Genomic DNA, 27,801 nt, shown 5'->3' with positions numbered 1-27,801 from the left:
GCGCAGCCACTCCGAGGCTGGCAGGCTTCCCCCCATCCCTCCCCTGGGAGTGATCCCGGCAGTTCTCCGGGTGATGTCAGTGGGATCCTGAGCCGGATCCCGCTCCACCGCCGGGGGAGGCGCGGCGCCCCAGGACCCCCGGGTGGTTCGCTCCTGGCACACGGGGTCCCCGGCATCCACGCGCGCCGCCCGCGTCGGTCGGCGCCGCGCTCCGCCCTGGAAGCCGCGGGTCCCGGCGCGGCGGTGCGCGGGGTGTGGGAGCGGGCCCGGCTCAGCCTGATTTACGGCACTGCTGAAAACCGCCTCGCTCCCGCCGCAGCACCGGCCGCGGCAGCAGCCGCACCGCAGCAACAAGTCGGGTAAGCGGCGCCTGGGCACCTGCGGCCCGGCGGGCAGTGGGGGCACCGCGGAGGGGCGACGGAGCCAGCCGGGCGGGGGCGCGGGACCCGGCCCCTCAGCACGGCGGGGGCTTGGGCTTCTCGGCCGCAACTCCAGGAACTCGTGCTCGCACGCCTCCGCCTTGACACTCGGGGGCGGGCGCGGCGGAGCGGGGCGGCCTGAGCCGGGACCCCTGAGGCGGGGTCGCTGCCCGCCTGCCCTGCCCCGTTCGGGGAATCAGGGCGTTTCCGCCAGGCTGGTGGACTGGGGTTTCCGCTGGGCCCTGAAAGCTTGCGCACTCACGGAGCGCGTGATTACCCACGTCCCCCACTCAGGGATGCTACCCCCAGCCCCAGTCCCCTGGAGTCCTGACTGCCCCTTCCCCCAGCCCCTGTCCTTTGGAGTCCTGACTGCCCCTTCCCCCAGCCCCTGTCCCCTGGAGTCCTGACTGCCCCTTCTCCCAGCCCCTGTCCCCTGGAGTCCTGACTGCCCCTTCCCCCAGCCCCAGTCCCCTGGATTCCTGACTGCCCCTTCCCCAGCCCCTTGTCCTTTGGAGTCCTGACTGCCCCTTCCCCCAGCCCCTGTCCTTTGGAGTCCTGACTGCCCCTTCCCCCAGCCCCTGTCCCCTGGAGTCCTGACTGCCCCTTCTCCCAGCCCCTGTCCCCTGGAGTCCTGACTGCCCCTTCCCCCAGCCCCAGTCCCCTGGAGTCCTGACTGCCCCTTCCCCCAGCCCCTGTCCTTTGGAGTCCTGACTGCCCCTTCCCCCAGCCCCTGTCCCCTGGAGTCCTGACTGCCCCTTCTCCCAGCCCCTGTACCCTGGAGTCCTGACTGCCCCTTCCCCCAGCCCCCGTCCCCTGGAGTCCTGACTGCCCCTTCCCCAGCCCCCGTCCCCTGGAGTCCTGGTTGGCCCTTCTCCCCGCCCCCGTCCCCCGGGGTCCTGACTGCCCCCTCCCCCAGCCCCTGTCCCCCTGGAGTCCTGACTTGCCCCTTCCCCCAGCCCCTGTCCCCTGCCCCTTGTCCTTTGGAGTCCTGACTGCCCCTTCCCCCCCCTGTCCTTTGGAGCCCCTGTCCCCTGGAGTCCTGACTGCCCCTTCCCCAGCCCCTGTCCCTTGGAGTCCTGATTGCCCCTTCTCCCAGCCCCTGTCTCCTGGAGTCCTGACTGCCCCTTCCCCCAGCCCCTGTCCCGTGGAGTCCTGACTGCCCCTTCCCCCAGCCCCAGTCCCCTGGAGTCCTGACTGCCCCTTCCCCAGCCCCTGTCCCTTGGAGTCCTGATTGCCCCTTCCCCCAGCCCCTGTCCCCTGGAGTCCTGACTTCCCCAGCCCCTGTCCCCTGGAGTCCTGACCGCCCCTTCCTTCAGCCTTCATCAGCCCTTCTGGCCAGGGTTTACGTACTCTTCCCACAAAACCGGTCGTTAAACAGCCATGTAGCACCGGAAGAGGTTCCGCTCTTTGGGGGCCTTGGGGCTTATTAACCTGGAAGCTTTGTCTCACTGTCTGGGGACCATTTGCACCTCTCTTTTGGAGGAGGTTGAGAGCCCACTTTCCATCCCAGACCCTCAGTTGAGCTCCCTCTTTTGGGGGCCCAATGTTTGGTACATTTAAGTAGAAATGGGTCCTGGAGGGGATAGATATGTCCCTCTTGCAGAATAGGGTTGCTAGCAGTCATCTGTTGCTAAGGCTAAGATAATAAATTATTACAAGGAGTAAGAACTTGCTATTATTAACAGAGTTATGCTGATGCCTACCTGGTTCAAACACTGGCATCTCTAGGGGTTGTCATGTTAAAACAGGGTGAGAGACAAGATAAATTCATCCAGAACACTCTCTTTTTTTTTTTTTTCTTTTTTTTTTTCCTATTTTTTTTTTTTTGAGAGGGCATCTCTCATATTTATTGATCAAATGGTTGTTAACAACAATAAAATTCAGTATAGGGGGGTCAACGCTCAATGTACAATCATTAATCCATCTCAAGCCTAATTCTCGTCAGTCTCCAATCTTCTGAAGCATAACGAACAAGTTCTTACATGGTGAACGAATTCTTACATAGTGAATAAATTCTTACATGGTGAACAGTACAAGGGCATTCATCACAGAAACTTTCGGTTTTGATCATGCATTATGACCTATAAACAATCAGATCAAATATGAATATTCGTTTGATTTTTGTACTTGATTTATATCTTGATCCCACATTTCTATTATTATTATTATTATTATTATTATTATTTTTATTTTTAATAAAATGCTGAAGTGGTAGGTAGATGCAAGATAAAGGTAGAAAACATAGTTTAGTGCTGTAAGAAGGCAAATGTAGATGATCAGATGATCAGGTGTGCCTATAGACTAAGTATTAATCCAGGCTAGACAAGGGCAGCAAGACATCCATGGATGCAGAAGATTTCTCTCAAAGCAGGGGGGGTGAGGTTCTGAGCCTCACCTCTGTTGATCCCCAAATTCTCACCTGATGGCCCCCCTGCGACTGTGCCTGTCTTAGGTTGTTCCTCCCTTGAGGAATCTTACCCGTCTCTGGCTAACCAGTCATCTTCCGGGGCCATACAGGGAAATGTAAAGTTGGTAAGTGAGAGAGAAGCCATATTGTTTGCAAAGGTTAGCTTTTTACTTCTTTGCAGATTTATGCCCTGTGGCTTCTATGCCCAGCACTTGTCTCGAGGTATCTTTACCACCTGGAGGAATTATGATACTCGGTAAATTCGATATGAGGCACGAATTCTATTTAAGGGTTGTAATTAGGAAGGAAGAAGAAAAGCTATAGATGTAGCATATGAAGGAAACATGGGAGGATTGATTATTTCTTTGACATATCTTCTTGTATAGTACCTTAAGTATGTATAGGTTTTAAACTACTAACTAATTTGCACACACATATTAACATAATAGGAATACGGTGACATAAACAAAGCAAATCTATAATTACCATCCATCTCCAGTGAAGCCAAGAAAACCGTTTAGGCACCCTAGGCATTTGTGAAAATTTATTTATGATATGATGGATATTGTCCAACTGTACTTGAACCATCAGACAAATTAAAGCAGCCCATTTCTGGGATCTGTTCACATCCCATATGTTCTTTTAACCATAGATAGTCTATAGTCATGAGATTTTGGAGTGCTACAACTTGCACCCCTCCCAACTCCTGGTTGAGTTCCAACAGTACAGATCTGGTCAAATTCGTTGTCTCACTGTATGCACATACCAGCCTAGACATCTCCCTCCTCATTCCTATGGCAACAGAACACTATCTTTTAATAAAGTCTTGGCCATGACCATGGCCCCACTTGGGTCAAGTGACACCTGACACATTGAGTTCCCACATTTCAGTAAATCTGGAATATGGGGACTATTATTTCTATGATAACACTTTCATTTTAGTCATCACAGCAATAATTGAAGGACAAAATTAAAGGCAAAATCGCAGGGTGAAAAATTTCCAGACAATTACATGCTTAATGCCACCCCACCTAACTTGAGTAATGCCTTTTCCATATTTGAGGAAAGATCACTGAACTTGCTCCCTCAGGCCCTATTTTGACAATTTGTGTTGAGTTTTCCTCAATTTTTAGATTCATGATTATCAGGATTATATCAGTAAAACAGGGCACAACTTTACAATTAATATACTAAATTCAGGAGGGCAGGAGCTTGAATTCTAGTTCTGAATCTTCCACCTTCCATCTAGCCTTGTATTACTTTACTTCCTTGCTCCAATTTCCTCATCTGGAGAAAAGGGAATGTTATCCACCTTTTATATCCTGGGCAGGGGTTGGCAAACTTTCTGTAAAGTCTAAGTGGTAGGTATTTTGGCTTTGCAGGCCATAGAGTCTGTCTCAACTACTCCCCTCTGCCATTTGGTGCAAAAGCAGCAATAGACAATATGGAAATGAGTAGATGTGACTGGATTTGGCCTATGGATTGTAGGTTTTAATTTTATTATAAGACATTATATGCAAAACTCATCTGAAACTGAAAAGCCTCTGCCCCCATGGAGATAAGTAAAAACAATCATTTCAGTAACATTTTTTAAACAGATATGTAAATTACCTGTTTTATTTTTCCCTGCCCAGGACTTTAAGAGTAATGCAACAGAAGGCTTTTGAGGAAAGCCGATACCCCTGGCAGGAGTCCTTTGAGAATGTTGCTGTGTGCCTGCCGTTCCGCTGCCCGAGGTGTGGAGACCATACCAGATTTAGAAGCCTGTCGTCGTTGAGGGCCCATCTGGAATTCAGTCACAGCTACCAGGAGAGAACCCTCTTGACAAAATGCAGCCTCTTTCCATCCCTCAAAGACACAGACCTAGTCACATCCTCAGAACCCCTGAAACAGGGAAAATTGCAGAGCAGTGGCAACGTGGTCAAGCAGAAACCGAGCTATGTTAACTTGTACAGCATTTCACATGAACACTCCAAGGACAGGAAGCCATTCGAGGTGGTGGCAGAGAGGCCCGTGTCGTATGTGCAGACCTACACGGCAGTGGACCTACGTACAGAGTCCCTGGATGGGCTGCGGTCAAGTCCTGGACTTTCCACCTCAGAGACTAAAGCTTCTTTTGAGGCACATGTCAGAGAAAAATTCAATCGGATGGTGGAGGCTGTGGACAGGACCATTGAGAAGAGAATCGATAAACTCACCAAAGAGTTGGCCCAGAAAACTGCTGAACTATTGGAAGTTCGGGCAGCCTTTGTGCAGCTGACTCAGAAAAAGCAGGAAGTGCAGAGACGAGAGCGGGCCCTGAATAGACAGGTGGACGTGGCTGTGGGGATGATTGCCTCACTGAGGCAGCGTCTGATGGAGTCTGAGGAGGAGCTTCTCAGGAAAGAAGAGTAAGTGGTGAAAACAGGATGCTAATCCCATTGGTGCCTCCCTACCAGGTTACAAGCAAATGTTGAGCAAGGTTTGGTATTTATTATTTGCAGGTATCTTGGCCGCATTCCTTGTTGATACAGTAGAACGTTGGAGGCCCAAGGTTTTTAATAGTACTGACCCTGTCTGTGTATGGTCTGCAGCCCAGCAATGTGAAAGTCAAAATTATCTAATTCTTTCTCACCCGGGCAGCTACATATAATGTTTTTAGAGAGAGAAGTAGCGCAGTGTATCTGTGGTGGGATCCACTTCCAGAACCAACTGGTGAGCTGAGGCAGTTGAATGGGAAAGCACAGAGGGCATGTGGGGGAGCCATTCCTTCTTGACAGTCTCAATGAAATAAAGTCAAGAACATGAGATGCTGTCTTATTTGAGTATGAAGATATGGTCTAATCACAGATAATTTGGACTGCTTTGTCATTTTGAATTATTTGCCCATATTAATTAAATCTTGACAGCTGACAATTCACTCAATTATAGTTTTTATTTGGAAGAAGCAGACATTAGGAAGCCCAGAGGAAACTTTCTGATACTGCTGAATTTCTGTGATTTAAATTTGAGAATTTTCTTTCCGTAATCGTGATGTGTGATCCTAGCATGAGTCATGCCTGCTTGCCAAGAGTCAGCACTGGTTTTCTCAAGTTATAGGTGATCAGAGAAGTTATTACATTAAACATCTTCATACTTGGAAAAGCATTTCCTTATCAGTAAATACAGACTCAGCTTGAACTGGAAAAGTGCACATAATGCAGTGCATCTCCTGAACACAGAATGTTGGGTTTAATTTTAAATGGCAGTTCAGAGTTTGTAGAATCAAAAGTCAGAAAAAGCGATAGATTAAGCCATCCTCTTTAGAAGGAAGGTTTCCAAATAATTTGAGTTCTTTGATAGAGATTGACTTAATTTCATACTTTTTTGGCCCCCTGGCACTCTTTTATCTTGTATTGTCCCTTAAAATGTAGTAGTTAAAGCTTCCTCCATTTGGTAAGAGGGTGAGAAGCCCTATGTGAAAGAGATCATCACTTGCCATTCACTGTATGCTTTCATTCTACCTCGAGGGAAAGCTTGCTCTGCCCAGCTGGACATTTTTTTTTAATTACATTTGCGGATGGATTTGAATTAGCCACTGATTACTTGGCTTTTCGGGAAATGAGCTGTAATGAAAAATGTTTCTCTCCTGGCTTCGGATGTTTCCAGGTGGGAAGTTAGTGCCTTGACCCAGTACTGCCACAAAGGTGCTTAATGCTGCACCACTGGGCAAATGGCAGATGGGCTTGCCCTGTGTACAGAGAAAATCCTAGAAGTAAATTTGTGGTATTTCCATGTGATCCTAAGCAGCAAACTTAAAGGGCAACCGAACTAATTGTTTGCATTTATGTATTTGTTATATTTTATTTATTAACTACACAAGTAATAATGATTTATTAACTACACAAGTAATAATGAGTTTGGTGTGGTGGTTGCCTGGAGTATGGGAGGACAATAGGACGGCAGGGAGGATTATGTGTTAGGTCTAGGTTATTGTCAAGGATCTAACTTCATCTTGGGTGGTGGGTTCTACAGTGCGTTTTTATTAAAAATAACTGGTAAACTTACATAAAAGTGGATCATGCAGATATCAGTAATGAAAATGTGTTACAGTTAATCCAGTACATCACCTATGGACCATTTGAAAAATGAGTATGTACTTGTAAAAACAAACAAACCTATTTAACAGGGTGGAATTGTTATGTGTTAAAAGCCACTCCTCCTCTCCAACTATACCTCACCTCACCTTCCCAAGAGAGCCATGGTTCTGTGACTGTCCTTCCAGACCTTTTCTGTGTACATACAGTCATGTGTACTTTATACACACATATACAATTACTGTGTTTTCCCAGATGGAATCATGGCACTGTTCTATTCTGTCAGTGGTGTATGGAGTTAGTTTTCGTTTTAACATAGTGTGTTGTAGACACCTTTTCTTGCATTAAATACAGGATTACGCCATTCCTTTTGGCTGTTGCATGGTTTTGTGGTGTGGATACATCATGGCTGATTTGATCAGTTTGCTATTGACAAATACATGGCTTTGTTCTAGTTTCCTATTATTAAAAATAGTGCCTCATTTTACACCCTTATATACATATATGCATATATCTTCATAGTTTTGTGGGTTTTATATATTTTGCACATGTATCTTTATTTATGGTTTTGTAGATATATCTGAAGGTAAATTATGAATTGATTTTTAGTATGTCATTTTGGGACCACTAGAAAACAGAAAAAGGCAATGATATTAAAAGAAAACACTTTAAATGAAAATACAGTACAATTGCCTTATACTTTGAAACAGAAAATAAACAAGGCTTCGTTTTTTTTTTCAAGGCTTCATTTTTATAACCTTCATTTGGCCTGTCCCATGAAGTTTCTGTATTCAAGCCTCAAATAATCACTCTTTCTGCACATAAAGTAGGACTGAAAGAGTCTTGTTTCTTGGAAGGACACTGGAGCTCTTGGTCTGAAAGAATGACTGTGATCCTCCTCCTCAGTGTGTGCAGTGTCCGGCCTCCCCACCCCACCCCCATGTGGGGATGTGGGGAGCCAGCTGCCCATCTGCAGCCACTGAAACCAGGTTAATTCAACCAGATCTGCGTGGCCAGACCGGGCCCCTTCCCTCCTCACCGTCCCTCAGAGAGCAGTGCCTTCCACCAGAGGTGACCTTTCTAACATGGGAATACCCGTTGGGCCAGGGAACAAACAGGAACCATGCTCCCCTGCTAAACCCTTCCAGATGAGCACTCAAGGCTCAGTGTGAGAGAAAGGTGGACACGGCCCTATCTGAAATTGACCTGAGTTCTGGGGACCCTTTGAGGTATAGATGGGAGAGTGAAATGCAAAACCTAGTATTTAATGTTCATATGAGGCTCCCTGGATTATGAATTTTTCCCTCAACTTTAAAATCCTTTCTTTCAAATGGAAATAAAAGACTTCAATGACTGATCCTGTCCTGAGGCCATCTATAGGTGAATCATCTGGAATTGTAGAAGTCATATATATGTTCTATGACAGAGGCAACATTTTGTATTTTTGTGATGGTGAATATCACTGAGCCTCTGTAGAGGTATCCGTATGTTTCTGGAGTGCAAATCTGAGAAAGAAGTTACTCATCATCTTCACAAAGTCTCTGCAACTTTAAAAGTACTATTGAGACAGGTATTTACTGATTCAAAAGCATTCAGAGCTGTAGGGGAGCACTGCCTGTAATCAGATGAATCAGGCCCAGCCAACCTGGAGTAAGGTATCCCTTAAGAATGGATGGACTCAGCTAGTAGCTGACTCACTGCCTGGGTTTGGAGTTGGTCCCCTGGGTTTGGAGAACATTGGTGTAACAACAGTAACCCCAACTTTACCTGTACACTTACCAGGTTGGACAGTCTTGATTAAGTATGTGTAATGTACCCAGCACTGTGCTAGGTGTGTGCAAGGAACATACAGTTCTTGTTACTGTCCCCTAAAGAGCTTACACTCTACATAGGAAGGGTAAACACACTTGTGAACATGCCATATTCAAGCCCCTACAAACCATGGTTTCAAGCTGATAAAACGGTAGAGAACAGATTTTTATATGTGGAGATGCCACACTGACAGAGTGAGGAAGAAAAGCAGGATTTGTATCATTGGCCAGAGGAGAGTGACACTGAAGGGACAGCAGGGGGAAGCTATCAGAGGTAGCCCCTGAGGTGATCGTGCAGGTTTAGAACTGGAAGATGCTCTGCCTCCTTTGGGATAAAACCTTCATTTTATAGAAATGCAGAAAATTACGTCCAGACTTGCCCAAAGACAGAAATTTAGTATCAGAGCTGAAATTGAAACCCAAATTCCTGTCTCTCTGCTGAGTGCTTTTTCTATTAATTCACTGTCTCTCAGCCAGATTTCTGAAAATACAATATTTACCCAGAGCGTCAAGACTTATGTAATATTGAATCCGGCCCATTTTGGAATGGGCTTGCTTCTTTGCTATTTTGAGAAGACTGGAATGGTGACATCATTTATTTTTCGGATGAGATTAAAGAAAATGTCAGCTGGCATCAAAGGTGTTGGGAAATAAAGAAATAGAAGTGTCATAAGAGCGATTATGATATTAAGCTTCCGGAACAGTAGCCTGGGGCTTTGAACTTCCAGGGAGGGATTTAACCTGACTCTCTGGATGTCCACGCCCAGTCAGGGTGGCACATGTGTCACCACCAGCCTTTGACTGCACTGAGAGGCCTCTGTAATTCCACCTCTAATTTCCATCCTACTCCCTTGTAAGCTATGATAGATATAATCTTTCCCTTTTTCCTTCATCATTTGCCCTGTTCCCAGCCCGGAGTCAGCCAGACTATAAATTTATTGAGTGCCTGCCGAGTGCCAGGTACTGTTCTGGGTCCTGATGGTCATACAGTGGTAAACCAAATGAGTCCAGTTCCTCCTTTCATGGCTGGACTAAACCAGAAGGTAGAACAGCATTTAAACAGATTATTAGGGGTATCATAAAAGAGACATAAAAGGATAACCTGAGCCTGGTAATGTCCATTTAGGTTCCTGCCCAAACCTGGCTGTGGAATCCTAGCCTTTAAAAAGTAAGTTTGACTTGGTAACCTGCTTTGCACAACTAAACTCTCTTAATTATGGCATTTCCATTTTTGATCAGCTAATGCCCTCAGTAGACAACTTGATCTCTTGACTGATCCATAGCTAGAAAGCAGGCCCAGAAAAAACATGTTAGATGTAGAGTTCAATAGGACAGGAGGGTCTGCTCGCTTCACATTTTAATTAATTTGTATAAATATGGTCTACTCTTTCCAGGCTGTATTCCATGCAGACCAATTTAGGAAATCCCAGATGTCAAACATGCCTTCTTAGGGATGATGTGGTAAAATTTGGAGACCCAAGAAAATATTCTGTTTTTCTCTTTCTCATGTCTGTCCACCCCCCTCTTTCTCACTCTGGACTGAGAGACTTAGAATGTAGTGTTGATATACTTAGAACCAGTAAGAATAATTTTACTTTTCATCATAGAGTCATTTTTAAAGTTCATAATGAGAAACTAGATGGTTTTTGGTTTATTGAAAGGAGCCAAAAGGAACAATGGGGCAAAGGGCTGACAAGAGTAGAGATATGACACAGGCCCAGACATGCAGCAGGAGTAGATCCCACCCCGTGGGGTACCCGGGAACCGAGCCCAGCCCCATGTTTGCAGCCAGGCTCCCGGTGCTCAGTGTGGTTGACTCCAGCTTCAGGATTTGCTTCGTGGCTGACATTATGGTCTGTCTGAGGTGCTCTGTGATCAATGGCTAGACTATTTTTAGCTAGAGGTATTTTTACCATTTCACATACCTCTGAAGAGGTTCATAAATCAGTAATGTAAAATGAAATTTAAATAACTTGGTAGAGCTTTGCCTTTGGGATGAGAAACTGATGGTAAAGTACTGTTTAAGAATAGAAGAGAAGAGAGGCATCAGTTTTGAATCTCACCCACACTCCTGTACTTATTGGTTTCATGCCCTATTGCTTGTCTGGCAAAAGATAAAAAGAAACATCTTTTGTCAGTTAAAGATTTTCAGGTAGAAATGTAGTTGCACATTTTATGCATTCAGCAGAAATTTTTTGAGTCCCTATTGTGTGCTGTGCTCATGTTTGATGCTGGGGGTAGCACAGTGAAAGAGCAGGCAAGGTCCCTGAACTCCATGATTTTGCAGGGGACTGGGGTAAATGGCATGACTAGTCCTCTGCAGGGTGCGCTGTGGTAAGGTACAAGGCTCTGGTGGGACAATACAGCAGGACACATAACCCACAGCTAAGCAGACTGTTGGGGAAAGCTTCCTAGCAGCAGAGACCTGAGGTTAGAGGGATCATTTTGAGGGGGGCTGGAGGGAGGGCCCCTGGTAGAGGACCAGCAGGTGCATAAGTAAGAATCTGGCTTGGAAGCTGAATGAAGAGAGGTCACTGATGCTGGAGAAGAGATGAAGGTGATGTGCACTGATGAGGCCTGAAGGGATCGTATGGCTGCAGGATGGCCATGAAAGCTAGACACTTAGGGAAATAGATATAACGGATGGCCTGTTGGTAGGATCACATATTGTGTATGTGATAGGATCGGTGTGCTGACCCCTTGTTCACAGTGTGTGGTTCAATGCCCATGTAAAATCGCAGTGAGCACCATGGTGCACTAATGTGCATTTTCCTCTTCCCTCTGCCTGCTTTTTAGTGTGTGGTTCACGTGATAGTACATCTTTGATTTTTCTGAATTAACCTGTCTTTAACCCACTGCAGAAGTGATTGACGGGGTTCAATCTATAAAAAATGAAATATTATCAGTGTTTCAGTCCCTTTGGCCATCCTGTAAATGATTGTGTGAGTGAGTAAAAATTTTTTCTAAATAAAGCTTTGATTGCACTGAAAGGGTTTTTTTTCATGTCATGGCCCCCCTCTGTTTCTGAATTTCAGAATACTGACAGATTTCTAGGTCTTCAAATCAATCTGCATAATAATGAACTTCAGGCCAGTTTCTTATACTATACTGTTTTTTTTCCATTAGTATCAAATATTGCTTTAAATAAGCAAATTTTCCACTGAAGCTTAAACCCTTACATTCCATCATATTTAACTTTTTAAAAAAATAATAACTAAGAAGTCAGAGATGGGGCTGAAAGTGCCCTAGACTCAGTTAGTTAATTTCCCCAAAGCTGGTCTGAACCCACATCCTGGTTAAATTTCACTAAGGATTGTCTTTATCTTCTCATCTGGCCTCTGCTTTCACACTGTGTTCTGAGTCACAGGATTGAGAACTAAAATAAAACCCCACAAGTCCTTGCTCCTCTGTCTGATAGCATCATATTATTATTTTTTCCTTAGCCACATTCCACTCATGTTTGTAATTATGTCTTTCAGTATTTGCTTCTTTTAATGTCTGCTTCTACCCCTACGTAAGAGGTCAAGTGCCCCACAATCTAGATCCAGCCTGCTGCCTGTTTTGTGGAGCCCGTAGCCAAGAATTTCTTAATGGTTGAAAAAAGTGAAAAAAAAAATTATTCATGACATATGGAAATGATATGAAATTCAAATTTCAATGCCCCTAGATAAAGTTTTGTTGATATAGCTTCTGTGGCTCTTGCTCTAGGCACAGTTGAGTATTTGCAGCAGAGAATCATATGGCCTGCAGAACCTCAATACTTACTCTCCCTGGCCCTTTGCAGAAGTTAGCTGATTCCTGGGTTAGTCAGTAAGCTTCCTGAGAACAGACAGCGTTCATGAATGCCCGCACACTAACCCCACTACCTGCTAGCATTCAGTAAATATTGAGTGACTGAATAATGGGATAAGCCATGGATTGTGGCTGCATCTGACTAGTGTTCTAGCCCAGGTTGTCTATGCTCCCCAGAGTTCTGAGGTTCAGGATCTCTGGTCCACAGTATGGCAATAGCTCGCAAGCATTTTGGCCTCACTTTCCTTTACACTCCTTAAAGAATCTGAGGACCTCACAAAGCTTTTGTTCATGTGGCTTTTCTCTATCAATATTATGTATTAGAAATTTTTTAAAAATTTATTAATTTGCTTAAAATAGCAATAAGAAATCTACTATTTGTTAACATAGATAACATATTTCTATGAAAAGTAACTAACTTCCCAAAAATAGTCTAGTGAAGATTGAATGACATTGGTTATAAGTTTTACAAATAATTTTAATATGAGACTTAATGAAAGGTAGCCAGAACTTGGTAGTTCTGCATTTAATCTGTTACGGATTTGTTGTGTTGGTTGAAGTAGGTGAAGGAAATCCAATCTTTCGTGGATATGTAACAGGAAAAATGGAGAGAGGTACTGTAATGCCTTTCCATAGAATAGTGGCTCTTCTGCTTTGGTACTATGCCAAAACTTGACAACGGGTAGTTTCTTAAAGGTTAATCATGACATGGAATCTGAATCATATCAATGAATATTTCATTCTCCCCTACACTGAAATCCATTGGTCTGTCTTGCACTGTGAACGGATAGTTTACTGTTGTTTGGAGTCTAATTATTAAAGAGGTTATAAATGCAATGTGGCTAAACTTCTTTCTTTTCCATTCAGGAAATTCCCAAGATTCCTTGGGGAAATGAGAGGTGTTTCTGGATATTGTTAATCTAGACTGAACAGGATGTGCAAGAAGGATCTTAAGTTGTCCACACATGCTATTCACAATTAGTCATTGGGTTTTGTTACTGTTTTCGTCTAATACAGATACCCAAACATAATCTCAGTATGAGGAACTTCTCTAGTCTTTGTCTTGTGTAACTTCTCTTTTAAAATTAAATCATCAGGCTTGTTTTAACTGTCTTTTTTTTTTTAGTTGATGTGGAACATCCATAAACCAAAATTAGGTTAGCATTGGCGCCAGATCGGTTGAAAAATACAAAGGGTATTAACTTCTCAGCTTCAGGGCACCAGATAATTTCATGAGGAGGAAATTAGAAAAGGATGCTAGTCTTCTATGAAGTGACATAACACTCCACCATTAGTTGGGAATATTAATGTTAATTTGTAAATGTTTTATATAGAACCAGTAGCAAAATATTACGTGATTTAAAAGTGCAGACACAATCATAAGCTGTATTGCATTCAGATTTGTTCTCTTGCTTTTGTGATGTTAATCCTGTGGGATTAAGCTGTCAAATGTTGCTCTTTCATATTCTAAACTGTACAGGCTGAGAGCCCAAGAACAGTAAATACACACAGAAAAAAAGACTGGAAAAAATGTAACAGGATGTTGACAGTAGTTACTGCTGGGAGGTTGGATTACAAGTCATTTTTTGTTTCTTGTCTTTTTTAAACATTAGTTACAGAAAATATTTATTGATTATTTATTATGTGTCATGTATTGTATTGAGTAATGGGTTTTGAGCAGAGAACAAAAAGCTCATTCAGCCCCTGCTCAGTTACATTTTCCAATAGGTCAATTTTTGTATTTCCTATAATGTGAAATAGTTCTGTAATGAGATAATATGGTAAATATTATTAGCCAAAATGAATTGAAAGAAATACACTGGCTCTTTTTTCCCTGTTTTTGTTTTTGATGAAGGAGAGAATTGTGGATTTTGGTTGTTTTCCCTTTAAGTATAATTGGGAGACTGTTTCATGATTCAGTTACTCTAATTATCACCCAGGAAGTCTCTTCAATGCTTTTGACTCTGAATGAATTGAAGCCTCAATGTTGGAAAGAGGAAGCAGTAGCCATTTCCTGGGCTGTGTTTTTAGTGGTATTTATGAGCTGTGAAGATACTGCATGCAAAGGATCTCAACCATAACTTGGAATCATGAAAGGCCTGGATGTAGCTCCTGGATGGACCTTTCACCATTTTGCTGCTAGTTAAAGTTTGTGACTTAGGAGGCAGATCAAAGCTGAATGACGGTAGAGCTTGAAAATTGGCTGTGTCTGTGGCCTGAACAGCTTGGAAAGTGCACTTTTATTCAGGGCTCAAATGGAAACATCTGGAAATAAACCTGAAGTTTGATGATTAAACAAAAGCTTTCCTAAAGGACACTTCTTCCTCTTACGTATTTCTTAGCTACTGAAAGATAATTAAATTATTATGGGGGTAGGGTTTATGTTTGATCCTGGATAGGAAACTGGAAAAAAGGGGGGTTGTATAACAAGCAGTTCTTTGAGTGAGTCATCGTTAGAACTAGTCTCTTTTCTATTTCTATAAATATATAATTCCCAAAGTTTTGCAGAGACATTTGACTTTGTAAGAAGTGTCAGAAGTGTTTGTTTCACTATGGCCAAATGTGACGAGATATATTTGCGAGAGAAAAGTCATGACTAATTGCAAAAGTGGCTCACTGACCCATTGTACAGAATAAAGGAAGCCACTATCAGCTGTTTTACAAAAACCTACAAGGCTGTTACTTGCTGGGGCAGACTTCCCTGAACTTCTACTTTCAAGAAATTCTGGAGCTTGTTGGAAAATAGAGCTCAAGTGGAAGCTGAGAAGGTTTAGAGCAAGCAATGAATTTAATGGACTGTCTAAAACTGCATGAGGCTAGATTGAAATAAATAGGGTTCGTTAATCTAAAGTGAAAGAGGCTGGAGGACCACTGATCAGAGTCTTTAGAATCTTGGTTCTGCAGAAGTTGGACATGGCCAGAAAAATGAAGGTTGAAGAGAGATTTTGAAGACACGTAAAAGCAGTGACTATATCCAACAGGTGGTAACATCACGAAATTCATTAGCACCTGTGGGTGTGGCCAGGCATACAGTGGGGATGACTGAAAGGATCATCATAATTTCTTACAAAGTGAGGCAATTCTGATGAAGAGATTTGTGATAATACACTCCTATTAGTGCTGATGATCTCGTGGTTGGCTTTAGAAAAAGGCCAGGAACCCGTGTCTGTGTATGTGTGTGGGGGTGTGTGTGCATGCATGTGTGCATGTGCATGTATTTGTAGAGATGTTTACCAGGATGGCTACCAAAATGTTAATGTTGTTGGTCTCAGGATAATGGAGTTTCAGGTGATATTTTCTTCTTTATGTTTTTAATGTGTTTTGAATATTTATAAAGAGCTTAGTTATAAACCAGGAAAGTGTTATTTTCATATACTTGGATTAGAAATAAAAAGCAGATATAAAATAGTAATAAAGTCATTAAAATTATTCAGGATTTGTAAACCACAGTGAATTTTGTGGATAAAGGAATGTTGTTTGAGCTGATTTGCATAACTTTTTAGGGAAGGGCAACCTGCACATTGCCTCTCCTATGTCCTACGTTAGCTTTTCCTGCAGACCTTGGATCTGCCTCGAGATAGCATTTCTTGGATTGTTTCATTCTTAGCTCAAAACTATACTATTGGACAAGGTGACTTATTTTACACACTTCGGTGCTCAGCATGGCCTCTTGTTTCCATACCTTCCCTACCTGTAGTCTTTTCTCCCCCAACAGCGGGACTTTAAAAATACAAGTCAGAACTTCCTCAAAAGCATCCAGTGGTTTCCTACCTCATTTATAATAAAACCTGGAGTCTTCGCAGTGACTGTTAGGCCCTACCCAGCTCTCTGCTCCCACTGTCTTCCCCTTCTCCCACCCTGCTCCAGCCACGCAGGCCTCCTTGCTGTACCTCAGACCCACATGAACGTTCCCACCAAGCCCAGCTAGCTGTTTCCAGGTTATCTGCCTGTCCTGTGCCTCCCTTCCTTCAGTTGTCTGTGCAAATGTTACGCCATGAAAAGATTGTCCCTGAGTTTGCTTTCTAAAGTATTACTCACTCTGTCACTCTCTATACCCTTGTACCCAGTTTCAGTTTTCTCCTTAGCACTTAGCACCATCTGACAGATATTTATTTATGTTTTATGGTGACTTTTTCCCTCTACTAACATGTAACCTCTAAATGTAATCACTAAAATAAAATTTTGCCTCATCATTGCTGTTGACATATTGCATAGTAGGCACTTAATAAATATGTGTTGAATGAATCCCTGTCTCATTTCTCCGTTTTGTGTTCTGACATTTTTGCCTTGCAGAGAAGTTGTTACATTCAACCATTTCCTGGAAGCAGCAGCTGAGAAGGAGGTTCAGGGGAAAGCTCGGCTCCAGGACTTTATTGAGAATCTGTTGCAACGGGTAGAACTGGCTGAAAAGCAGCTAGAATACTACCAACGCCAGCAGGCCACCGACCTCTGCCGAGACATAAGTGAGCATGTGGTAAGTCACCCAGGTCCAGCCATCAAGTACGAGGCACTTGGGTATCATGAGACTGGGTCAAGGACAGAGGAAAGAGGGACTGGGAAGTGACTTGCAGGAACTTTCTGGATAATTGGAAGCACTACACTGATCATGCCTGTGTTATGAAAGTGACACCGGTGACTCAAGCCACCTGGAAGAAAGCAAAAACCTGGGTGCACAGTCTCTGTTCTTGCGCCCTGTCACACCACACCAAGCTGAATAGGGAGACATATTTTTATATTTATAGAATAGCAGGGTTTGAGGTATCTAAAGAAATCATCTGTCCCAACCTTGGTATTCCAGTAGATTGGGAGATATTATCCTATTTTGGAGCTCTTCAAGAGAATCTTAGGAAAGCTTTGGCCCTTCTCAGTGGAGCAAGAATTAGCCACATACCTTTTTTTTTTCCTTAATAGGAAGGAAAACACTATTTGATAGTCTCTATAGGTGAAATGTTCTTTAAGTAGATTTTCAAAAAGACTTAGAAAATTTCACAAGTGATAGTTCTATATAGATTTTTGTGTGTAATTTTATATATAGTTTCAGGGACTTTAGAAACCCCAGAGCTCAGATGAGAACCCTGGATATGGATGAAGGTCCACACTCTCAAAAGTGACTTGATCAAGATTCCTTGCCTTTGGAGGGGGAGGTACAGATAACCTTGCTGTAGGAGAGGGAGTTGGGTGGTCATATTTGCACTCCAAACAGTTTCCTTAATGGCATAAACAAAGTCAAAGAAAGGATTTTTGAAATCCGGAGTGGTTCATTTTTAACATTTTCATTATCTATTCAACTTTATTTTTGCTTACCTCCTTCCTGTAAGATTATTTATTTTACTTTCCCCCAAATGGACTATATATATGGAAAAGAAAAATGGGTAGCATTTATGCTAACCAAATGTCAGTAAAGGTGCCATTTTTTATTGAAAAGTTTAGTTTGAGCATTCTAGCTGAGATTAAAAAGAAATATGATTAAATAATAAAAGAAATGAAAGGTAGGTGGATAAAAGAAGTCAGGAGAGAAACAACAGAAAAAGAGGGAGGAAGGAAAGAAACGAAGAAATCTAACACAGTGCTGCTTACTGTAATGCACGCTCAGCCTTAGAGCAGTGCAGTAATGCAAGGTCCAGAACCTTCCAGTCAGGAGCAAAAGTAGACTGGAAGGAAGAGAATCATTATATCTGCAAGGTTTCAGTAACTGTTGTCAAAGCAGTTTCAGCTGTGTGATGTATTTATTATTTTTCAAGTGGGGGTCTGTGGCCTCCTGAGAAGGAACCTTTACTCTTCCATTCCTTGTCACCCCCTGGGGAAACTGCAAGAGTCCAGTCATAACTAACTGTGGCTGGAGGGACACTCTGAACTCGTCTCTCTCTCCTCCCATCTTGTCCTGTCTCAGGAGATGGTTGTGGCATGCGGTCACAGAGCTCAAATGGGGGCTGCAAAGGCCTGGTTTTCCATCACCACTAAGACTATGCTACAAAAACAGTGTCAGTCCTCTTCATCTCCCTTTTGTCACATTCACCCCCATTTCCGTCTGTCTTTCCTCTTCCCTGTTGTCCTCATTACCACCTCCAGACAGCAGTGAAATTTCAAGATTGGTATAAAAGTTGTTCCTTTCTAAGGTGTCTTCTAGCCTTAAAGATTCCTTTGTGCTCTAGAGAAAATTTCTTCACCCTCACATTTAGTCCTGTTTCTGAAATGTTTCAGCATCTTTAACTTTTCCCTTAATTCCTTTGAGCATTCCTGTTCTTTTTCACCTGGATCATTTCTAAAAATGTAATATGCTTACTCAAGTATTTTGTCTTTATGCTCTGAAAAATGCTGTCAAATGAGACACAAAGTGACCTGATAGCCCATCTGCCAAAATCACTCACAGAACTGCTCAAATGGAAGGTCATGAAACAGCTTGGATAATCTTATTTTAAGCATTATGTTTATTTCCTGCAGGTTACTAAAAGAGGATTAGCAGGAATTCATTTTATACACACTTATGGGGGATGAAGCACTTACTGGGTGCTTAAAGTGCTGTGAACAAGATAGATGAGGTTACTGTGCTCAGTGCGAAGGGGGACACTATAAACAACAAGGATAATTCAACAAGGGTAGTACTGATAACTACTGTAAAGAAAAAGTAAGATGATATGTTTCAGATGCCCACTGTAGCTTTAGTGGTCAGGAAAAGCCTTGCTGAGGGTGAAATACTTGTACTGTGACCTGAGTAGTAAGTAGGTCACTCTGGGAAAATTTGGAAGTGACTTAGGAGGGAACAAGCTTGGCACATTTGAGTAATAGGGGTTGTTAAGTCAGAGAGGCAGGAAGGATCCAGATCATGCCAGGGCTTCTAAGTCATTGTGAGGTAAATTGAGCAATTTCCAGAATCTCCTGCATACCCTTAGTTCATTTACATATCAATAGGTGTTTACCACTGCAGAGCCTCCCTTTGATCTGAGGCAAGGGGCTGGTAGAGGATCTGGCGATGGAGTTGCTTCCCACCCCCCAGGGACCGGCGGGAAGTAGACAGCACACTGTGGAGGCAGAGCGTGAGTGGCGGCCAGAGGAGGCAGACGGGCTGGGCCTAGCCAGCAAATTCAAGCAAGCTGTGAGCAATAAAAAATGTTTTCTCCCAACCTACCCTTTTCTTTGACTTATTTCAGGTCACCAGTTTCATGAGGGATTCACCCAGGGCCAAGAACACCCTTCCCCTGGAGCTACAGTCATATAAGGAGTTTGCATCTATTCCAGAGCAGACAGGGAAGCCATCAGAAGGTTTTAAGCAGGAGGCAATCTGTGTTTTAGCAGAATCGCTCTGGCTACTCTGTGGAGAATAGACTGGAGGTGTGCAAGAATGAGACGCGGGTTGGAAGGCTATTATGGTTTGGCAGGTGAGAAGGGAGGGCAACTCGGAGCAGAGGTGGAGACAAATGATGGGTATAGGATCTATCCTGGAAGTAGAATTGATAAAACCAGTTGGCCTTGATGGAGGATTAGACTTAGCAGGTAAGGGAAAGAGAGGAATTAAAGGTCTGGGCTGGAACAGTTGAACATACAGTGCTACTGTTTACACGGGAAGTTAGAGGGCTGCATGTAGGGTGCCCACTTTCCCCAAATCTATTACCTAAAACACCATGTTTGTGCTTTAGAAGTACTTAGATTGGCTCTTGGTGCAGGGTTATTTGTGTTTTTCCAACCTGGAACCTCAGTCAGGGATTCTCTTGATCCCCATCGTTATATGCTCCTCTCCCTAAACAAAAAGAAAACTGACTGGGTTGTAGGACTAGGGTGTAGATAGACGAGTAAGGGAGAAGAGCATCTCCATCTGCCTGAGACTGTAGGGGCCAGAAGCAACAGTGACCTCTGGTGTTCACAGGAAGGAGAACATGTGAAATTCTGTTGGCATTTTGATAACAGGCCGTACCTCCACCCCAAACCTTACAATCTGTGGGATCACTGGAAAAAATTCAGATTCAGCCATGGAATCCACTTAACTTTTTATGTATACACTCCCTTACCCTTATGTTTTTATACACAAATGCATACTTTTTAGGGAGGCAGTGCAGAGTGAAGGATTGCCAGGCTAATTTGGGGTTTGAAGCCCAGTCCTAACACTGGTAAAACATTAAGGCTTCAAACAAGCTACTCAACTTTTCTGCCTTAGTTCCATATCTGTAATGCTTACCTCATAGGGTGATTTTGAGGGTTAACTGTGGCTGTATTATGATCATATTTTACTCAGTGTGTGACATACACCATGCACAATTAATCATACCTGTATATATGTGAATGTGTGAGGTATGTGGCTTATCTTTACCCATCTTTATTTCCTTTCTGTAAGGGACAATAAATTATTGTCATTTCTTGAGGTCCCAGCAGAGTCCATTATGACTTTTCTTAGGCAGTAAGATTTTGGTTCTTAAAACATTTTGGAAGTCAGAGCCTCCTTTGAGCATTTGATAACCTGTTGCCTTTTTCCCCAGGCAGAGAAGGTGTCTGTGTGTGTGTGTGTGTGTATGTATACACAACACACACTTAATTTTGCATAAAATTCCAAAGGGTATTATGTATACATATATAGCAAATCATCAAACTATGTGCTTATATACATACATACAGTAAAGTGAAAACTTTTTTTATGCTTTAGTAGTAATTTAAAAAGTAGGAAAGAATTTAAAGGAAGTTAGGCATGCACTGAAGTCCATTCAAAGAGCCCAGTTGAGAAACCCTATCGGCAGGAGTGGGGCTGCGGCAAGATGTTGATTCCTTCTGGGTTCCCAGGAGCTGCAGCCTCGTGTTTGCTGAGCCATCTGTCTTACCTTCCTTGTATATTGCAGAACCTCCCAGCCTTCATACAGGAAAGGTGCCTTTTTCTGTTTGCATTTACTAATCCATGCCAAACCCAGCCAGTGTGAACAGGGTCAGGGATAATGCTGACTCTCAGTTGTTGAAAAGCAGAAGCTGAGAATTCCATCTTGCCTTCTTGGAGACATGACTCTCAAAAATAAAAGAAAACTTTCTAATTTGCTCCTGACTAAAGCTCAAGCTGCAGGCAGAAGAACCAGGGAGGTGATTTTGTTATGCTGAGTTTGGTTTCTTGGAGTATTTGAGTGTAGTAGGGAGATGTGTCTTGGCCACACTGGGCCCCAACACCAAGATGGCCCTTTCTCCATATTTTTTTTGTCATCTAGTTCTGTCGGTCTGCCCACTGATGGACACCACTTCTTTTTGTGACGTCTACATGAGGAAGGTTGGTACTACTCTGAGTTTGCCTGTGAAGTGGATAGTAACATCTGGATCACAAAATGATAATTATCAGTTTGTTCTGTAAATGATATTCTGGGCCAGCCACAAAGTGCCTGAAGATATTTTATTGGGAGTGGGAAATAATCTCAATGATAGATGGCCTCAGGGACAGTTGTGGAGTTGGTCTTCATATGCTTTCATTTTAGAAATGATGTATTTTAGACAATAAACATCTTAGGCCAATTTTCCCCTTAGTTGATACACTGTTACCAGCCACAGCTGTAGTAAATTAGCTGAAAATACAGCCTGAATCAATCAAGAAATAATGGAACATCATTCCAGTTTTTAAAAAACATGTTTCTTTAAATATTGCTCTACTGGGGAGCTCTTTGACGTTTCTTGAGATTTTTGAGATCTACTGATACTGTCTTCTTGGAAATCAGAGAACAGGGAGGCACAGAGGCTGAGCATGAGACAGTTTTGTTCACTGCTGTGATCAGTAGTTACTAGCTTCCCTATAGGAGTACGGTGTCTTAGATATATAAGCAAGAAAGATTTTTAAAACCAATCCAACCTTCAAATGAAGTAATTTTTTTTTCTTATTTGTTTTCTCTCAGCTTACAGACATCTCCTCAAATAGGAAACCCAAATGCCTGTATGTATATCTTTCTATACTTTGGCTATTTGATAATGTTTGCATAATATATGTTTTCTGGTTGCATGTTATATAATATCTATGATATAAATAATTTGAAAGTTTCAGGTGAAAATTGACCTGCTGTGTACCTAATTTTGCAAATTGTGAATATGACTTTTAACTACGCTAACAGCCTATTAGTATATGGCAGTATGATAGTACTAGAGGAGTATTTTGATAGTATTATGTAGTATAACTTTCTCATTGAGTTATAAGGTAATCATAATAGCTCTATAGTAATGTAGTATGTGTACTATATTAGATATATATAATTTATACTCTGAATTATATACTCTGTAATAGCTATAATACTACAGATTTGTCTCAGTCCTCTGGTAGTCACTTAAAGAGTCAAGAGATAAAGGTCTGGTTCCATCTTTGCCATAGACCAGCTGTATATATTATCTTAGCTAGTTACTTGAGTTTTCTATGCCTCAGTTTTAAGACTGGTAAATAGGACTAGTAATTCCTAGGAATTTAGTATCATGAGATGATTTCATGAATGCCCCAGGAATTTTTGGAAGAAAAACACCAATATATATATTACTTGTTTTACTGACAGCATTATCATGGCTCTAGCATGCTGGAGTGATTATGCCATGGGTAGCTTTTATTCTTTTCAGGTTTTAAAGAAATCTTTCTTTCTGCCCATCTCCCTCCTCCTGCCTGACCATTTGCAGAAGCCGAGGGCACCCACATCATGTATGTAACCACCCTGATGTCAAGGCCCATTTTCATCCGAAGGGAAGAAGCCACCCGAAGAAGGCCAAGGATGACAGAGCCAGTGCGCAGCCTGCCAAGTCCATGCACGAGCAGGCCGAGTCCCCGAGGGAACTCTGTAGGCCACCAAAGAAAGGGGACCTTCTGGGGCTCAGCCGCAAAGGCAACATAAGACCCAAAATGGTCAAAAAAAAGCCAACAGCGATTGTGAACATCATTTGAAATAGTGGGTGGCTCAGGGCCACAATCATGAGGCTTTGGGGAGTGTTGTTCTAGGGGCCAACAATAATGTCCTTTTGGGTACACCCCACAGTAAGACACATTGGGAAAGAAAAGGACAAACCATACCATATTTATTTGGTGTCCATACAAGCATCTGAATTCACCAGAATCTAATAAACTAGAATCTTGGAGAATCAGAATTTTATGACACGCCTGTTTTTAGAAGTAAGAGGCAAATTACAGAAAGGATAAAAAATTGAAAGAAGTTTTATCCCAAAATTTTAGAAAAGCAAAGCTACAACTTCTAGAATAACTAAGCCCAGTCTCCAATAATTTCCACATCTGGGGATCTGTACAGTGGTGACTAATTCTCATACCTAAGGCTGCACAAGATGTCAGGCACTAAAAAAAAATGTATCTGTGCCCACTGCCCACTAAGAAATAGAAAGATTTTTGTTTTTAACCTTCTCTTCTATTTGAAAGCCTCCAAAATAAGGATTCCTGTTTCCCTCAGTATTCTGGTTAATCAAGATTTCAGTGTTTGGGTTGCTTCAGGGACTTGCCCAGTTAGACTTTAGTTCTCATTTCAACGGACTGTTTCCTGGTTTGATTTCAGAGTTTTTGTTTCCCTGGATGCATGTTTATTCAGATTTTGGCACACCTCTGCTCCCTTCTGTGGCTGAGTATTTTGCACTCTAAGACCATTCTGCCAGCCTCTGTCTCACTGGCTGTTTTTTTGCTGTGGTTGGGCAGGACATAAAGCCCTGTGGTTGGCACCTGTCACCCGCTCAGGGCCTGGGTGGCCGGAAGGCCAGCACAGACTGCATGTTTGGTGCATTGTGAGCCATCCTGGAAACTGCAGATGCCTTTTCCCAAGATCTGTTTACCTGGCGGCATCAGTAGCCTCTGTGTTAGCTGTGGGCATGACTGTCTCCTTGCTGGCCTAACTCTTAACACCTCCTGCTGCTTCTGTGTCCTCTCATGACTAAAATATACATTCTTACTGTTCAGCCAAGTATCTGAAGTGTTCATTGTATACTACTTTCTAAAGCAGTTTCTGAAGTAAACAGTGCATGTGGGATCCAGAATCAGAGACTGTCCTCTCCTTCCCCAAATAGCCTTTGTTTCCACAAAGAACCAGCTGTTAAGAACATCCTGCTTTTCTTCAAGAATGAATTTCCATGATATATATATTTTTTAATCTTGGCAATATCACCAGCTCTCCCACAGAGTTTACAAGTGCTGACATTCTTCTGTAAACAAGAATAATTGTGTTCACAAATATATACATATACATATACATATACATATATATATAGAAAACTCATAAAATATATGTTAAGTATTAATAATTTATTTTTAAATACTCATGAAAAAGTATGTGTTTGTGATGGGTTGTTTTTAAACTATATATGCTAGCTCATGTCAATTGAATTCTTTTCTATAAAAAATTAAAACTAACCTAATTAACATTAGTAGAATTTTGATTGCTATCGCAATAAGCAGTGAATTAAAAATAGGTAATAAAGCCATTACTTAAAATGCCAGTAAATTGAAAAGTGTAACTTATCATTATACAAAAATTTTGAACCTATCATAGTGAAAGTGTTGATTTTTAAATCTTCATTTTCATTTTTGGCCTATGGGAGTACCATTCATTTGGTGTACAAAACAGTGGTGTGAAAAAAACATTGCTGTAAATATTGCTGTTTAGGCTAATATTATAAAAATTGTAATGTTATAATTATTATTTATTTGGGAAATTAACCTCCTCCAAAGTTATTATTGATGTTTATACCACAAATGCACTTTAGCCTTTTACATACTAAAAAATTGACTTGTTGTATTGCATGCTCTTGTAATGTGTGTGTGCAATGACAGCAACTTGTTTTTAAAGGTGGGATAGCCAGATTTTTCCATTTTATTTAATGTAATCTACATTTTCAGTTTTCATTTAATATGCCTAGAGGGTATAACAGCTCTCTTTGACAGTGGTACCCAGTGATCTTCAGAAAACACCACAATGTCATATCTACTCTACTCTGTACATTACACAAGACAAATGACTTTAAGATTTTATTACATTAAAAGATTTTTTAGTTCCTAGCAAATTCTGACCCTCTTACAAGGACATGCATTACATATGTTGTGCTTCATTTTAGACATAAATTTACTGTTGAAACATGGGAGCAGGGTCATTCTGAGTGATGTCTCACTTATGTGCCATGGCCTGAGCCATGTGACCCATTTGGGTCTTCTTTTTAAGTATTTTCTCCAGGCACATGAGCAGTCAACCTTAGAGCTGCTGTTTTTAAAGAAATGACCAAAGTTTCTGGGAAAACATGTTCAAGGTTAAACTGAAGAATGGATCTAATATTATTATTTGTTTCATAAGGAAGAAATCTTTATTTGAATTGTTCATTACTTCTTTCTTCCCAAACTAGGTTACAGATTCTTAATCACAAAGTTCAGATTGCTGTTTTCCAGTATTCTGCAGAGTCAGTCATTTGTGTGGAAGTTGCAATATTCTGTTCCCAGAATTTAAAAAAATTTTTAGATTATGAAATACTGTAACAATAAAGCTATATTTCTGACTAATGTATTGGCATGTTTTGTCTAGTCGAAATGTTTCTGGGAGCCAAGTATGCTGTTCCATTAATAATGAACAAAATGGTCCTTCTTGAATAAGCTGTTTATTGTACTTACAAATTTTACTGTTTATTATCCCCATGATCTTGTGCCTATAAGCTTTCTTGAGAACTTAGCTTGATTCTTTTTGTTTATCATAGTGCCCATCTCTAAAAGGTCTTTTTTACATATGTTCACACTGAGAAGTCCTCATTAAAAGCCCCCTTGATTTTTTTCTCTCATCTTCCTCCACAACTATGAGTAATTGTCATACACTGTATTTTTAAATGTGTCAACTCTTAGCAAAAACCATGAACAGATCTCAACAGTGTATGTCTCAGCCTGTGTACGCTGTGCATCTTAGTCATTGCAAGGCCTGGAGAGTGATCAGGATAGATAACAGAGAAAAGTATACCACTGGTAGAATTACTTAGTCATTGGTCTTTTAAGAACCATGAAATTAGGGAAATTTAGGGGACTCCATTTGTTTAGGAACTGTAAGAGCTATTAGAGAACTTCAGCCTGTTCTTACACTTACCCGTATTAAGGTTAATGAGTTCACCAGGTCATAATGTTCTTGGGAAATAACTGTGGCATTCTTAATTATCTCTAGGCAATAGGAAACATAAATAAATTCCCGTATCTCAGTTCTGCACAATCTGGATCCTTGAAAAATGAATTCCAGAGAGGGCATGCATACAGGGTCCCAAACACATGCCCTGGAACCATTTCAAATATTTAAATGATAGGAATTTTAGAAGTTGGATTCCTTTTTGAGGCATTAAGGTGGTGATTTTCTTTTTCTTTTTTTGGCCATGTTCTGTATCTGTAAAATGGACACATCTGAAATTTTCATTTAAGAAAGTGATCTTCAGCCTAGAGCCCTATTATAAATTTACTCTGGATTTGCAGCCATTATTCTGAAAGAGAAATTAGTTTTTCCATTAGAGGAACCTCACATCCATGCAGGCCCCACTTTCCTGCCCACACTGTAATGGGGACACTGGCAAATTCTGTACATGTGGAGGCACATGTCTGAGATGGTGAATGAGAACTTTGGTACCCTTGTCCTGGGAGAAGAGGAGTCATGATCATTGTCCTTGAATGTCTGAAGTGCTGTCACATGCTAGAACACTCATTTTGTGTGACACAAAAGACATTACTAAAATCAGTGAGTGAAAGTTCTAAAGAAGTAGAAATTAAGTCATTAGATGAAAAATATCTTAAGTGAAATAAAAATAGGTCACCTTGTTGGAAAGAGAGCTCCTCTGTGCTCTTCTTCCCTTTGTGCTATATGGTGGATTCTACTTGGAGTAGAGACTTGGACTGGACACTTCAAAGAACAGGTGTAGAGCTATCATAGGTATTGATACTACATTATTGTAAATGTTGGCTGCATAAAACAGTATTGACATGACAAATTGATTTTGGAGCTTTTATTTCACAGACTTAGGCGTTGTAATGTTTTCTGTCACACGTATCCAGTTATCCTAGAATGCATCTGAGGTAGGTAGGGATGAGGAGATATTTTCTTCTCTTAACAGGTGCAGAAACAGCAGTTGGGGAAATGGGGAATGTACACCTGGCACTGTTACCTCCTTCAGGACCATGTGGTTCTTGGGAAACAGCTCACCGCACTGTGATTTCACTGTTTTAAAAGAAGGTACATTTTTTATTACAACCTGGCTCCTGAATGCAAGCCAGCCACTTCATCTGGTGTTCATTTTGAGTCAACAGTAATTCTCTCCAACACAGGGGGCAGAAATTGGCGACACTGGACTTGGTAAGAAATGGTGCAGGGTTTCTCAAATTCCATTGT

General features: G+C 41.9%; 1 protein-coding gene across 1 annotated transcript; it reads left to right on the top strand.

Moving 5' to 3' along the window:
* Positions 1-56: 56 nt before the first annotated feature.
* Positions 57-25,948, top strand: ZNF365 (zinc finger protein 365). Its single transcript, XM_037002982.2, has 5 exons — positions 57-359; positions 4,461-5,216; positions 16,778-16,958; positions 22,333-22,370; positions 23,093-25,948. The coding sequence occupies exons 2-5, from the start codon at positions 4,474-4,476 to the stop codon at positions 23,352-23,354; spliced, it is 1,224 nt and encodes a 407-aa protein (XP_036858877.1). The 5' UTR covers positions 57-359; positions 4,461-4,473; the 3' UTR covers positions 23,355-25,948.
* Positions 25,949-27,801: the final 1,853 nt, after the last annotated feature.

Source organism: Manis javanica, chromosome 7 (genome assembly GCF_040802235.1).
Source record: "Manis javanica isolate MJ-LG chromosome 7, MJ_LKY, whole genome shotgun sequence".
In the NCBI taxonomy this organism is placed as follows: domain Eukaryota; kingdom Metazoa; phylum Chordata; class Mammalia; order Pholidota; family Manidae; genus Manis; species Manis javanica.
The sequence above is the reverse complement of the archived record's forward strand: the minus strand, read 5'-3'. Positions and strand labels throughout refer to the sequence as shown.

Excerpts from the sequence above, each read along its gene's own strand:
- ZNF365 (XM_037002982.2), top strand. The coding sequence starts at position 4,474 with ATGCAACAGAAGGCTTTTGAGGAAAGCCGATACCCCTGGCAGGAGTCC. Across the intron at positions 16,959-22,332 it reads GAGACATAAGTGAGCATGTG|CTTACAGACATCTCCTCAAA; the intron begins GTAAGTCACCCA and ends GTTTTCTCTCAG. Across the intron at positions 22,371-23,092 it reads AATAGGAAACCCAAATGCCT|AAGCCGAGGGCACCCACATC; the intron begins GTATGTATATCT and ends GACCATTTGCAG.